The sequence below is a fragment of the Scyliorhinus torazame genome, chromosome 5 (genome assembly GCF_047496885.1).
Source record: "Scyliorhinus torazame isolate Kashiwa2021f chromosome 5, sScyTor2.1, whole genome shotgun sequence".
NCBI classification, from domain to species: domain Eukaryota; kingdom Metazoa; phylum Chordata; class Chondrichthyes; order Carcharhiniformes; family Scyliorhinidae; genus Scyliorhinus; species Scyliorhinus torazame.
In genome coordinates this window covers 285,397,923-285,413,763 of record NC_092711.1, presented here as the reverse complement: position 1 = coordinate 285,413,763, position 15,841 = coordinate 285,397,923, and the positions used below count along the sequence as shown (strand labels likewise).

Sequence of the window (15,841 nt, the reverse complement as noted above, 5' to 3'; positions counted from 1 at the left end):
TTTAAAAGCTAGGTTTTGTGGACCGTATCTGATTGAAAGGAAATTAAGTGAGGTGAATTATATGGTAAAAACACCAGATAGAAGGAAGACTCACCGAGTGTGTCATGTGAATATGCTTAAAAGGTACTTTGAAAGGGAAGGAGAGAAAAATGAGGTTTTAATGATTCTAACTCAAAGTGACGAACCAAATCCAGATGACTGTGAATTTGACAGACCTCAAATTAAATTGGAAAATGAGGATGTTCTTAAAAATTGGGATGCATTGTTAAGTTACCTTCCAGAGGAAAAACAAACTGACCTGAAAGAGTTATTGCTATCACATGGGCAAGTTTGTAGAGATAAATTGGGAAGTACTAAAATGGTTATATATGATGTAGATGTGGGAAATGCTGTTCCTATCAAACAACATCCATATAGATTTTATCCTTTAAAATTGGCACAGGTTAACAAAGAGATTGAGAGTATGCTTAATCATGGCATAATTCAAGTGGGTTGCAGCCAATGGAGCTCACCCATAGTGATGGTACCTAAACCAGACGGTACCCAACGGTTGTGTGTAGACTATAGAAAGGTGAATGCAGTTACAAGAACGGACTCTTATCTATCCCATGTTTGGAGGATTGCATTGAGAAAGTGGGACAATCCGCTTTTATTTCCAAATTGGATTTACTTAAAGGTTACTGACAGGTACCTTTATCCGAAAGGGCGGAGGAGATTTCAGCTTTTGTGACTCCAGATGGTATATGCCAATTCAAAGTTATGCCATTTGGCATGAAAAACGCCCCAGCCACATTTCAACGATTAACTAATACAGTTGTTTCAGGATTACCCAATTGTGCGGTATATATCGACAATCTGGTAGTTTTCAGCCAGACATGGAAAGAACATTTAAAACATCTTATGGAGTTATTCGATCGACTTCAGGAGGTGGGTTTGGTGATAAACTTAGCCAAAAGTGAATTTGGAAAAGCCCAAGTCACTTTCCTTGGCCATACAATCGGACAGGGTCGAATGGTCCCACCGGGATGTGAAAACAAAAGTTATTGGGGAGTTTCCGATACCCTCGACACGATGGGAAATAATGCGATTTCTTGGTATGAGTGGATTTTACCGGAAGTTTGTACCAAATTTTAGCAGTGTGGACGCTCCACTGACGGACTTGCTCAAGTAGCGTAACAAATTCCAGTGGACAGCGGAGTGTTAACAGGCTTTTGACGGCCTGAAGGCTGTGTTAACCACTGCTCCTGTGTTAGTCATCCCAAATTATACCAAACCATTCAAAGCGGCTGTTGATGCGGGTGATGTGGGCGTAGGTGCGGTGCTTCTACAAGATGACGACGAAGGGCGAGAGCGGCCTGTTGGTTATTTTTCAAAGAAATTGAATTCTCACCAGAAAAGGTATTCGACGATTGAGAAGGAGATTTTGAGTTTGATGCTGGCTTTGCAACATTTTCACATTCATATGACCAGCAATCCATCTGACACCATTATATATAGTTTGAAGGATAATTTAGTGTTGTAGTCTTTTGGGGTTATCTCTGAAGTAATGGGTGTTAAGATATTCAATGTTTGTTTTTCAAAGGTTAACTTGAGTTCATAGAATAAACATTTGTTTTGTTTTAAAAAACACTTATCCATTTCTGCTGTATCACACCTGGCGAGTACACTGTGTGCTTCCCACACCACAATCTATTAAAGGTTGTGGGTCGGTTGAACTCCCTGAAACACTTTGGCGTTCTGTAAACCCAGACCCATAATACCATGTTGAGCGGCCAGCCTGGTAGCGAGGTCCCGCGGCCGGCCACCCCACCCCCGCACCACAAATCAGCCTCCACCTACCACCCTTAGATTGCCTGAGTGCCCACCCCCAAGTACGGGGGGTGACCAGATGCACACCCCCTCTTGGGCCCCCTGAAATAGGGAGACCCCCCCCCCGGGACCCCTGTAATAGGGAGACCCGCCCCCCCCCCCCAGGAACCCCTGCAATAGGGAAACACCTGCAAGGGATGCCTGTAAAAGGGGACCCCCTACAAGGACCCCTGTAATAGGGGGACCCATGTCATATGGGGCCCTCCCAAGGACCCCTGAAATAAGAAGACACTTACAAGGACCCCCTGCCTAAAGGGAACTCCCACAGACCCCTCCACCCCAGAAAAGAGACCCTTTTCTGGAGATTTGTCTGGACATGAGTAGTGAGAAGAATTATAGCGGTAACACTTACCTTGAATTTCCACCTGTCCATTCCTTGAAGGAGACATTTGCGTCTGGTTCCCACAGATCCATTAGCTGCAAGCTATTCATAGCTTTCTAGTAGTTGTCTGTGATTGACAGCTTCTACCTACCATCTGCAGCTTTTCCCTTCATGGTTCAGTGGCCTAAATGGTGAAACCCCAATGTTTGTAAACATTGACCACATCAAAGAAGGAAAGTGCATTCCAATCACTCAAACCTGTGATTGCACTGCTCTTACCTCTCTTTGACATACTCTCCACCAACTCCACCCAACTTGTATCCCAAGGTAACCAAAATTCAGCCCTACCAACCGAAGCGGTAGCCCCTTCCCCCAATCTCCACTCTTGTCCCTGGGCATTAATTGGGAATATCGCACATTTCCCCCAGCGGCACAGTGGCACTGTGGTTAGCACTGCTGCCTCATGGTACCGAGGACACGGGTTTGATCCCAGCCCCGGGTCACTGTCCGACTGGAGTTTGCACATTCTCCCGGTAACTGCGTGGTTCCCACCCCACAACCCCAAAAGATGTGCAGGGTAGGTGGATTGGCCATGCTAAATTGCCCCTTTTTTGAAAAAACAGAATTGGATGCTCTAAATTTATTTTTTACAAATCTCACATTTCCCCATGTTGAACTTATACCCCGAAGAGTCAAACTCCCCCCAAATCCCCATGATCCTGTCAAAGATCTCGACCAGATTTGAAATATACAGCAGATCACCCGCATACAAAGAAACTCAGCGCTCCCCCCCCCCCCCCCCCCCCCCCGCTTAATACCCCTGAGCACTATTGTCAAGGGCTCAATCGGCAGGCAAAGAGCAGCAGGGAGAGCAGACACCCCTGCCTCGTCCCCCCGGTGCAACCCCAAGTACTCCGAGCTGACCCTGTTAGACGGAACAGTCGGCTTAGGTGCCTTATACAACAGCTGAATCCAGTCCACGAATCCCTCCAAACCCAAACCGGCCCAGTACCTCGAATAAGTATGCCCACTCTGTCCGATTGAAAGCTTTCTCCACGTTCATCGCCACAACCACTTCCACCTCTCGGCTCTCTTGAGGGCATCAAAATGACATTCAGAAACCTCCGGGCATTCATCGACAGCTGTCCCCCTTCACAAATCCTGTCTGGTCCTCATCTATCACCCCCGGCACACAATCCTGTATTCGCGTCGGCAGTACGTTCGCCAGTAGTTTCGCATCTACATTCAGCAGTGAAATTGGGTGGTATGACTCACGCTGCTCCAGATCCTTTCTTTAAAATGAGCAATATCGAAGCCAAAGACAACATGGGGTGGGGTGGGGGGTCACCATCAACTCATTAAAAATCTAGACTAACAGTGACCCAAAGTTGAAAAAACAGGCCCAAAGTTGACTCTGACCCAAAGTTCTTATAGAACTCTGCTGGAAATCCAACCGGACCTGGGGCCTTCCTCATCTGCATCAACCCCATGCAATCCATTACTTCCCTCAGCCCGATCAGAGCACTCAGCCCCTGTACTTTTACCTCCGCCACCCTCGGGAACTCCAGTCCACCCAAAAACTGCCTCATACTCTCATCCCCCACCAAAGGTTATACAATTTCCGGTAAAACGCCTCAAACACCCCATTAACCTCCTCCGGCTCCGTTACCACCACACACCCACCATCTCTCATCCTCCCAATTTCCTTCACCACAACCTGCCTCCTCAACTGATGCACAAGTATCCTGCTGGCTTTCTTCCCATATTCAGATATTGCCCCCCTGGCCCTGCGCAGCTGCCCCACTGCATTTCCTTTGGCCATAAGTCCAAACTCCATCTGAAGGTTCTGTTTTTCCTTCAACAGCGCCTCCTCAGGTACCGAGTACCTCCGGTCAACCCTCAGAACGGCCTCCATTAACCGCAACCTCTTCGCCAGCTCCACCCTCTCCTTGTGCGCCTGGATTAAGATAAACTTCCCCCTTATCACCGCTTTCAGCACCTCCCACAACGCGGAGGCAGAAACCTTTTCCCGTCTTATTCTGCGCCATAGTTCCGGATAGCCACCCCTATCTTTTTGCAAACCTCCTTATCCACCAATAAGCCCACATCCAACCTCCACTGTGGTCATTGGGGACTCCCCTTTGCCACCTGCAAATCCACCCAATGCAGCACGTGATCAGACTCGACGATCGTTGAATACTCCGATCCAACCACCCCTGCCAACAGCGCCTTATCCAGGACAAAGAAGTCAATCCAGGAGTACACCCGATGGATGTGCAAGTACGAAAGTTCCTTGCCCCTCCCATGCATTCCTTAAACCCCGACAACTCCTTTGCCATGGCCGATTCCCTAGGGATCTGGGACATGACCTGTCCAGCCTAGGGTTGATTACCTGGATGGTGTCAAACTTCTTGAGTGTTGTTGGAGCAGCATTCATCCAGCCAAATCAAGAGCATTCCACCACATGCCTGAATTATGCCAGAGATGGTGAAAAGGCTTTAGGGAGTAAATGAGGTCGCTTGGTTACTGCAGAATTCCCAACCACTTACCCGCTCTTGTAGCCTCAGCACTTACGTGGCTGGCCAAGTTAAGTTTCTTGTCAATCATGACCTCCTAGGCTGTGGATAGTGGGGGAGATTAGCATTCAACATCATCACCATTGCCTAAGGAGAAGTAGTTAGACTTTCTCCTGTTGGGAGACACTGTCTGATGCTTGCATGACCTTTTACTTACATTAGATATTTAAAAATTCAGCTCAAGAATGAACTTTCATACTATGAAGCTATTGTCCAAAGATGTGCAGGTGAGGTGGATTGGCCATGATAAATTGCCCTTAGTGTCCAAAATTGCCCTTAGTGTTGGGTGGAGTTACTGGGTTCTGGGGATAGGGTGGAGGTGTGGACCTTGGGTAGGGTGCTCTTTCCAAGAGCCAGTGCAGACTCGATGGGCTGAATGGCCTCCTTCTGCACTGTAAATTTTATGAAATGTTCTACATCTAGGAGTAAATTCATTTATAAAGTATTTATACCTACAGGCACAACTAAATGCTGGAAAACATAAAATAATCAGAAAGCATAATTATGAGTCAGCTGCTTTTGACTTTCTATAATGCCCAACTCAGAATTTCCAAGAGACTAATCGTATAAAGCATAATGCCAGTGCATTGCTTATTGAGTTGTAGTAGGATCAAAGATTGTGGACACAATCTACAGGCTATGTCGCACCAGTAGAGGCCGCTTCCAGGATTAACCCAGCTTGCCACCCCTCATGAGATCTAACGGGATCCCGCGAGCTGGATCCCACCAAAATCTGCATATTAGGGCGAGTAGCTAGTCTAATATGCAGCTCGCCTGATCTACCCGAGGCGTTTCGATCTAACCCTTGGTGACCTTAGGCGAGCGCTGTTCAGTAGAATCATAGAATTTACAGTGCAGAAGGCCATTCGGCTCAAGTCTGCACCGGCTCTTGGAAAGAGCACCTGTACAGGTCCCCACAAACAGGGACCAGTTGCGACAGCACTTGGATGATCGGAGTCCCTGGGGGGGTTGGACTCTGGGTAGGGTGGTACCCTGACACCACCTGTCTGGCAGTGCTACTTGGGTGCCAGCCTGGCACTGCCAAGGTGCTCAGGTGGCACTGCCAGGCTAGCAGGGGTACTGCCAAGGTGCCAAGCTGGCAGTGCAGCTGTCAGGTTGGCCCAGGCAGGGATGCCAAATTGGCATTGTGCCCACACTGGGGATCAGGCCTGGAGGTGTCCTGTCCGTGTAGTAACATTGTAGTTTGTGAACATAATGTTAACAACTGTTTGACAGTTGCGACGATTGGAAGCTGTTAGGAAAATTTGGATATAAATGTAGTGGGCAATATCAGGGTTAAAAGCCTGGCGTTAGAATGGGTTTGTTTAAAAAGGATTTTGTTTTGCTTCTAGGAAAGAGCAGGTATATCAATCTGGGATAATGGATAGTGGGGAAGTCCATGTGCTTTTGCACCCTGTGTTTTCAGCTTGGGGAGGTGAGGTCATTGCTGGGTGGAACTCAGAGAGGCAGTGAGATTGAAGACGCTTTGTGAGAGAGAGAGAGAGAGAGAGAGGGGGAGAGAGGAGCTGAGTTCTGATCTGTCTGACTGAGTCCACAATTCTTTCCAAGTACGAGAGTTTAAAAACAATAGTAATATTTTGAAAGCAGAGCAGTCTTGTCTCAATGCACGGAAGAGATCGAAACAACCCAGTGGAAGCAGCTATTTGAAGATTTTCAGCCAGAGTCTCAAAGGGTTCTAACCAGAGCCAGAATCTGTTCTGTACTGCAAGCATTACTCTATGCCCTGCTAATTTTGATAGAGAGCGGGTTTTTTTCTTGTTGTTTAGTGGGAAATTGTGTGGTAGTGTTAAGGGGTAAGCCGTTCCTTTCGGGTACAAAGTTAAAAAGTTTAATTGTAATTTGTCATAAAATTGTATTTATAATAAAGTTTTGTTTTAGAAATACCAAAGCCCTATTTTTTCCTGGAGAAAATCATTATTTAAACACTGTCTTAAAATAAACTAAAATATTGGGATTTTCATCCAGTATCCTAGCCACTGTTGGGGTCTGGTATGGGATCCTAATTGAGTGTAAGATATCCTTAATCCTCCAGTAGCACATAATTTTATTGATCCCTACCTCATTTCATACAGGAGGGTGATATTGGATTTTGGTAAATCTGTATGTTTTATTTATTTTAAAACCCAATGGGTGCAATTCAACAGAAATATTTTTGAGTGTCATTTTGGGTGAGTTTGGCAGGGTGTACCTCGATGGCTGTGATGACAAGTTTGCAGTGGAGGAAACCGGAGCACTCGGAGGAAACCCATGCAGACACAGGGAGAACGTGCAGACACCGTACAGACAGTGACACAAGCCGGGAATTGAACCTGGGATCCTGGCGCTGTGAAGCAACAATGCTAACCATTGTGCTACTGTACAGCCAGCGGACCTGCCTGCACCCCAGGCACAGTGGTCCAAAATCAAGTGTCCCTGCTGCAGACCCTGTTCAAAGGATGGGTGTGAGCGCGTTGTAAGCAGAAAGACAGGCGTCAGACTTTGGCATAAACTGAAGAGCACCAAAGCTTTCCTCATCACTCTTCCGCCTTGTATATTGATCCGCTGAGTGGCGATCCAGGGCCATCACTCTGGAGTGATGATACACAGACCCTTGGAAGGTGGGAGAGGGCGGAGAGGTGGGTGGTGCAATGCGGAGAATGATGGGGAATTGGGGGAAGGAGGGAAATGGGGGGGGGGGGGGGTGAGAAGATGTTGATCTGACAGCCTTCTATACTTATACGTCCCCCTAAACCCAGTATTCCAGAACCCAAGTATCTAAGAAAAAAAAGTACTTCTTTCCAGATACAGATAAGGAAACAGCCACCAGTAGGAACAAGCAGGAAACACAACCTGCAAATATTTTAGTTTATTGACAGTGTCAAAATACAAAAGACAATGGGAACAAAGTCCCACAGCTGTATATCCTAGCACTCGCATTGCCAAGAAACACATGGCTATTCAACGCGACTTGCGTTGGAAAAGGAGCCTTGACGGGGAACGCGCGTCCAAGGCCACACATAGCCTTGTGCTCCGCTTGCCGGAACTCCCCTGCGAGAGATCGGGATGCCATTATTTAAATGGCTTATTCCAAGGCCCTGAAGCGATAACCAACCTCCCCCCAGCCCAAACACAATGTGTGGGTGGGGGTGTCCCTGCAACCCCCCCCCCCCCCCCCCAAAAAGCAGGGCACCCCCAGCCTGATCGCGTGCAGACAAAAATGTCAATTTGGCAACTTGGCAGTGCCAACCTGGAAATGCCCATGCTAGCTGGCAATGCCACCTGGGCACCTTGGCAGTACCAGGTACATTAGAGGTACCCAACCAAAATATTTGAAAACCTTTAAGTTTCTAGAAATGTAACAATTAATCAGTACATGTCCAAACATTAGACAGAACAGTGCCTACGTGCAGATACTGCAACTATTCAATGTGGATTTGAGACTGTTCAAGACTGAATGAAGATCTCCTCTCACTTAATGTGGGAGAACCTCAATCCAAGTTTAAATGGAAGTGAGCCCATACCATAACACTGCTCATAATGCTGTATATGTTTGGATTTGGTTCAAAAGTCTCCAAACGTAGCTGTCGTATAGCTATCCAGTATGTCTCAGGAGCGTAACATTTTTAAAGTTTATGCTTTTGCTGCTTTGAACTATTTAGTACTGGATATTGAAATGCGTTTAACCAGTCTCAATCTGCATTTTTATTTTAAAAACACTCAAATCGATAGCACAAATCTGCTTTGCTAATAACATATGAAGCAGCATGATGGCACAGTAGTTAGCACTGCTGCCTCATGGAACTGAAGACACGGGTTCAATCCCGACCCATTGTCTGTGTGGAATTTGCACATTCTCCCCGTGTCTGCATGGGTCTCACCCCCACAGCCCAAAGATGTGCAGGGTAGGTGGATTAGCCATGCTAAATTGTCTCTTGGTGGCACAGTGGTTAGCACTGCTGCCTCACGGCACCAAGGTCCTAGGTGTGATCCCGGCTCTGGGTAACTGTCGTGTGGAGTTTGCACATTCTCCCCATGTTTGCGTGGGTTTTGCCCCCACAACCCAAAGATGTGCAGCGTAGGTGTATAGGCCACGATTAATTGCCCCTTCATTGGAAAAAATGAATTGGCTACTCTAAAAGGTTTTAAAAATTGTCTCTCAATTGGAAAAAAAAATGAATTGGGTACTTCGAATTTTAAAAAATGTGAAATTCTTTAATTTTAGAAAACTAGGGCAGCACGGTGGCGCAGTGGTAGCACTGCAGTCTCACGGCGCTGAGCTCCCAGGTTCGATCCCGGCTCTGGGTCACTGTCCGTGTGGAGTTTGCACATTCTCCCCGTGTTTGCGTGTATTTGGCCCCCACAACCCAAAGATGTGCAAGGTAGGTGAATTGATCACGCTAAATTGCCCTTTAATTGGAAAAAATGAAAAAAATGAATTGGGTACTCTAAACTTATATTTAAAATTTTTTAAAAAACTAACATGAAATTTTTAATAAGCATGTATGGTGTGAGAAGTACAGTATTTTACTTTTCTGGTAATGAGGTAAATAAACATTGCTGAACAGAGAGAAAGGAGCTTACTAAACATGCCTGATTCACCCAGATCAAGAGTGAAAAATGCTCTATTTCACCGAATCATCTTGATGCATAAAAAAGGCGCATGTTTTCGATCAGCGCAATGATTGGAGAAAAGATTGCTCAGTACAGTATTTAATGCTATTGCCGTGTGTGAACTGAAAATATTGGAAAAGTTCTGAAAGGCTGGTGGAGGTTGCTCACATCAATTACAATATCAGGAAAGAATGGCCAAAAGGAGCAAATAGTATTTTAGGACAAGCAATAGCTCAGGAAGAAATGAAGATATAATCCTATTCTTAAAAAAAAACATTTCTTACATGGTGCCTCTCATGATCACAGGATGTCTCAAAGCACCTTACTGCCAACAAAGTTATTTTTCTTTCATGAAGTGCAGTTGTAGTTGGAATGTAGTCAGTTGGGCACAGCAATGTGATAATAACTATCTAGTCTGTTAGTAACCTTTTTTTTTTTTAAACTTTAGTATTCATTTAGCATGCAAGTAAAGAGTCCATCTGCCACTATATTCTTCAAAAGGTGAAACATTATGAGACTCATCAGGTAAAATGAATCCGGAATTAATTGGTAAGTTTTGCAAGTGATCCATTCCAACATCAGCACCTGTGCAAAATTAAAGTAGTCTAGTTTGTTTATTGTTGTAAGAAGATGAATGAATCCTGGATGATTTTAATTGAAGATTCAAAAAGAGGTGGGGAATGTGGAGGAAATCAAAAACACCACACTATACTTAAAACTGGTTTTATTTATACATGTTCATAAATGACCTAGTCGGATGGAAAGTAGCACATTTTATAAATACACAAAACAGAACAGTCAACAGTAAGCTTAATTATGATAAAAGATTTTGGTTGGGGCTGGGGAAGAGAAGAAAGGGAATTAGATACTTCAAATGGCAAAAAAATTTAACAATGGCAACATGATTGTTTGAATTACTGATACATCAATAACTTCTAGTGCTATGTACAACTCAGATGAAGTACAGCATTTTACTGGTTGGGCCAATACTTTTGAAAAGATTTCATAAAACACTGACATTTATCCATGTGCTTAGCCGTTGGTCTACAGTACATTCAACACGCTCAATGTGGTTTAGATGATGTAACTGGAATACCATACAAAGGCTAGATGTTACAATGTTAATTGAATTCTATGTTTGAGCATTTAGGGTTGCTTTCTTCTTTTTCCCCAGCCCATGTTTGGTAACTCAACCAACAAATATTATGCAATGATGGTGAATCATGGCAACATTTTCCCCTTTATTCAGATAAAAATGTTTGAATTAATTTACTTTCTTATGCTGGGATCACTTTGAATACCTACTGAAAACATGCTCCACTTGACAAAGGATCTATTAATCTGTCAAATAACTTACTAAAATTAGTTGATTACATGTCGGGAAATATGTATTCTACATTCTTCACAGCATAGCCAGCAAATAATTGCTTTAACTTTACAACTGTGTACAGTCTATCATGCAACCCACATTGTAGTCCTGATTATCGGACAAATTTTGAACTGATTCATCCACAAGCAGATTTAACAAAAGCACTCCCAAACAGCATAAACCTGCATTTGAAACTTTGTTTTTCTGCAGTTAACAAGACCAACTTGTGGCACTTCCAAATAAACAGAAACATTACATAAATAAAAATCATAAAAAATGTTACTCAAAAATTTGAGATGGAACATTTGCCTCCATTTACTAGCAACATTTAAATTAAACTGGATAGATTTTTTTTTTTTTTTTTAAAAGGGTGTAGGAATATCAGGGTTCCCATAGCTACCTTGTGAACCTTTCCAAATTACTTTCTTATAATAGTTTTCTATTAAACTCTGATGTAAAATTCTGGCAAAGAGCACAATTATGGTTAAAAATAGGCAACATTAAAAAGTTAGTAATAAAAGGAAAATACTGCAGATGCTGGAGATCTGAAATAAAAACAAAATGATGCAACAACTCAGCAAGTCTGGCCGCATCTGTGGAGCGATTAAGGGCGCGATTCTTTGGCCACATTGCACGCAAGCGAGAGCACAACGCGGCCGGAGAATCTCAGGAAAAGCCTGCAGCGAGCCTCCCAACAGCTTCCATGTCTCATGGGATTCACCAGAGTCCCGAGAGACGTCGGAGTTGGAACTCCGCCCCAAATGGGGGGGTACAGAATGACGCTCGCGGAAGTAGGTCGTAAATCTCCTGACGACCTACCTGCCCGGGATCCACTGGCCTCCCCAAGGGGGCTGCAGCCGGGCGCCAATCAGTGCCGGTCCACACAAACGTGGACCAGGTGGAACGGCACCTGGGGGAGGGGGGGGGGGGGGGTCTCCCGGGCTATTGGAGACCCCTGAATGGCCAGGATAAGTGAAGGGTGATTCCCTGGCCCTCCCTCTGGAACATGGGCACCTAGGCACTACCCAGCTGGCACCTTGGCACTGCCACCCTGGCACAGCCACGGTGCCCATTTGGCACTGCCAAGCCAGCAGAAGCACTGCCTTGGTCAAGGGTGCCAAGGTGGTACTGCCAAGGGTGAGGGGGACCATGCCCATGAAATGAGGGTGGAAGGATTGAAGGGTGGAGAGTGCAGGGCCGCTAAGTAGGGGCCTCTGGGGAGGATGGGGTAATGAGTGGTGGTCTTAGAAGTGAGGTGCGCTGGATGGGGGCTTTGGGAGGCCTGAAGAGGGGTAACTTCCAGGGACCTCATAGTGGGGTGTCCTCACTTGGGGGTGGGGTAGTGTCCATGTGTGGGGGGTGACATTGCCCATGGGTGGGGGGGGGGGGGGGGGGGGGGTGTTGGCGACCCACAAGCTCACTTAGAGAGTGGGGCACCCTTTCAAAATGGCAGCCCGATCTCAGAGTTCAGCTCCACAGTGCTAAGAAAAATTCTAAGTGTGGGCTAAACTGGTGAGAAACTCCCCATGGCCCCAAAAATTGACTAAATGTCATTGAATAAGGGTGGGGAACTCGCTGGCAGAGCAGGTGGGAAACTTCCTGAATAAAACGTCACAAATTAACTTAGAAATCTTTTTGGAGAAACGCGCACAAAGTGTCAAATCCAATATGACTCTTGTTTGGTCCAAAGAGAGAGTCATATTTGACACAAAACATCAACAGTTTTCTCTCAATAGATGCAGCAGACCTGCTGGGTTTTCCAGCACCGTTTAATTATAAAAATTATGCAGGAAACTGCATTACAAAATCATCAGGCCAATACAGTGATTTAACATGCTAAACAATGTCTCAAGTTTTTACAAATCTGAGGTGGAATACATTTATCCCTTTCTTACTATCACTTTTGCAACATTGATGCAATTAGATGGTCTTTAAATATCTTTCCTCAAATCGGATAAGTGACCCATCAGAAATAAAGTGGGGAATGCACAAAGCAGGAGAGGAGATGGTTCATTATTTTTTGTTTAAAAAGTGGGGGTATAAATATCAACATGATTTTTGCTCTAGGGAACTATTTTATCTAATAATTGTTCAGTAATAATTTTAGAAGTTACTGTGAAATAATCTAGATCAAATTGGTTGGGCGAAGTGATAATCTAAACACTTATTGTATAAGGTGTTGGTGAGGCCGCATCTGGAGTATTGTGTTCAGTTTTGGTCTCCTTACCTGAGAAAGGACATATTGGCACTGGAGGGAGTGCAGAGGAGATTCACTAGGTTGATCGCAGAGTTGAGGGGATTAGATTATGACGAGAGGTTGAGTAGACTGGGACTGTACTCATTGGAGTTTAGAAGGATGCGGGGGGATCTTATTGAAACATATAAAATTATGAAGGGAATAGATAGGATAGATGCGGGCAGGCTGTTTCTACTGGTCGGGGAAAGCAGAACTAGGGGGCATAGCCTCAAAATAAGGGGAGGTAGATTTAGGACGGAGTGTAGGAGGAACTTCTTCACCCAAAGGGTTGTGAATCTCTGGAATTCCTTGCCCAGTGAAGCAGTTGAGGCTCCTTCTTTAAACGTTTTTAAGAAAAAGATAGATGCCTTTCTAAAGAATAATGGGATTCGGGGATATGGTGTACGGGCCGGAGAGTGGAGCTGAGTCCACAAAGATCAGCCATGATCTCATTAAATGGCGGAGCAGGCTCGAGGGGCCAGATGGCCTACTCCTGTTCCTAATTCTTATGTTCTTATTTATCTTCAATGTATTCTAATTTATCCTGAGATCTGGCAATCCTGACTAACAGAGGTGTAGAGGTGATTAGAGGCTTAGACAACTGCTTCCACAGGTAGACCATTTAGTTAATTTGGCATTTGCCACATCAAGGGACCAATTTTAACAGTTTAAATAACGACTGTTAAAGTTACATTTGATTGGTTCTTCGAAGTTTCAAGATGAAAAGAATCAGTTCTGGCAGAAAAAGGAAACATTAAATATAAAGGGGAAATATTAAATTCAAATATGGGGTGGGGAAAACAAAAACCTCAACAAAAGACATTAAAAAGGTATAATCTAGAACACTTCGGTAAGCCTGGGGAGAGAGACTAAAGCACAAAATTTACAACAGCTATTAGAAAGTTCTTTATTTAAAGGATGAAATGCTTGCAAGAAGTTACCAGGGAGGGTAGTTGAGCCAAATACAAGATCATTAAAAATGTAGCTGGATACTGCAACGAGAGACAGAGAGTTTGGGTACGAGAGACCAACATCAGTGCACCAAAGGGCATTTTCTGTCTCCCTGTCCTAACAGCTATTTAGTGACAAAAAAAATATTACCGAATGCAATACAGGTATGGCAGGTATATGTACTAAACATCCATAAAATTCTCAAATGTCCTGTCCTTTTTAAGTTGCAAAAAAGCTTTTGGTATTATACCACTGCAATGAATATTTCTATGCAAGAAGGTACAAGCTGCAAAAAAATGGCAATGAGACAATAATGAATTTCAGCTCCGCTATTTAAAATTATGCAGAGTGGCCAACTCCACTTACTAAAAAAAAATGTGCTAAATTACTAAAAAATAAAATCCACAAGACTTAATAGTCCTGAATAGGAAGCTCAACATGTATAACCTGCATCTTTACTAACCCCCCAAATCTTTGTAGAATAGGAACAAAGTCTCCAGGAGTATGTTTTGGAGGGAGTGAAATTAAAAACTCTTGTTGACATAAATATTCATAATGCATTCTTCTTTCACAATTAAAACTTGTTACTTAGCAACATGATTAAAACTCAGAGAAGGTGTTACCAATTAAATAAAGAACAGTGATTTTCATAGGGAAATGAATATTTTACTAGTTTCAGCAGGACTACCCAAGCTAAAGCAGAGGTTAAAAAGCAAAGTATTGTGGGGGAGAGGGAAAAAGATGTTAACTACGGGTACTTTGATACTAATAGGAACCATACACTGAATCTTCCATCATTTTATCCTTCATCCGTAATGAAATATAAATGTTATGCTTCGTGATTCACAGAGTAAAATTTACGGATAACTGGAGATGGCAATAATGATCAGAATACTTAAGTTCAGTAGCTCTATTGCAGAAGTATTAGTTTTTATCTAATTCATTTCCTTGGTCATTTTTCACATGCAGTGTTTATTAGACTTGACATTTTGCTTCAATGGGGGTAATTGTTCCTCGTGTAATAAAAGGCACTTCCTCTTCCAGTTGCTTTGCTAATCTCATTATGAATATGTTATACAGATTATATTCTGCACAAAAATACACACAATCAGAAAGTCCTTCCATACTTCTAGGTTCTTGTTGGGGTGTAGTAAAGAAGTAACATTACAATCTGTAAACATTAATGTAACCACACTGTACAATATGGAGTAAAGCACTATGTACAAGATTTGAGTTCTTTAAAAGTGAACATCTCCACATTCAATAAGTGAATGGGGGAACATATTGAGTGCAACACTTCAGAGAAAGGGAAAATAATACATGTGCAAAATGTGCTTTGTGAAAGAAAGAAAATAGATTATAACGGTATTGACACTCACTCCAGTAGATTACTGTTAAAACAGGTGTATTGGCAGTCATCTGTTCAGATATCTACAAGGCACTAAGGCAGGAATGATATGCTGTTACTTCGACAGTTGGGCTTTTTTTCAGTCCGGTCGGAATATAGGGAATTTTGGTAAGAATTCTATTAGTATTACCTGTAAAGAACAAGAAAAGTTACTTTTTTATTCAATACCAAATGCTGTTCAACATTCAGATCTTTATTCTGCAGTCCATAGGTCCTGCATGTTGCACTATTCCCAAATCAAAAAAGCTAGCCTCAGACCTCTGCAAAAGCTGATCTTGAGTGATCCACTAAGAATCAGACGAGCGGAGGTGACCAGCCTACTGATTTTTGCTTCCTCTCATTTCAATTCTAGGTCTGCTGCTAGTTAGCTAATTTCAATCAGGCAATGGTTATGACGACATTGCTGAAAATAAGATAATCCACCAATCCTCCCACTCTTGCTCAGTTTCCAGCTATTCTTGCAGTAAAATGCTTATGTGGGTGATGGGCAAGGATAAAA

At 43.7% G+C, this 15,841-nt stretch overlaps 1 protein-coding gene across 1 annotated transcript in view; it reads right to left on the bottom strand.

Moving 5' to 3' along the window:
• Positions 1–10,085: 10,085 nt before the first annotated feature.
• chic1 (cysteine-rich hydrophobic domain 1) overlaps positions 10,086–15,841 on the bottom strand; it is a 47,343-nt gene continuing 41,587 nt past the window's right edge. Inside the window, exon 6 of the mRNA XM_072505643.1 lies at positions 10,086–15,472. Coding sequence (XP_072361744.1) covers positions 15,422–15,472 — 51 coding nt within the window. The 3' untranslated portion in view covers positions 10,086–15,421. The remainder of the gene's footprint in view (positions 15,473–15,841) is intronic.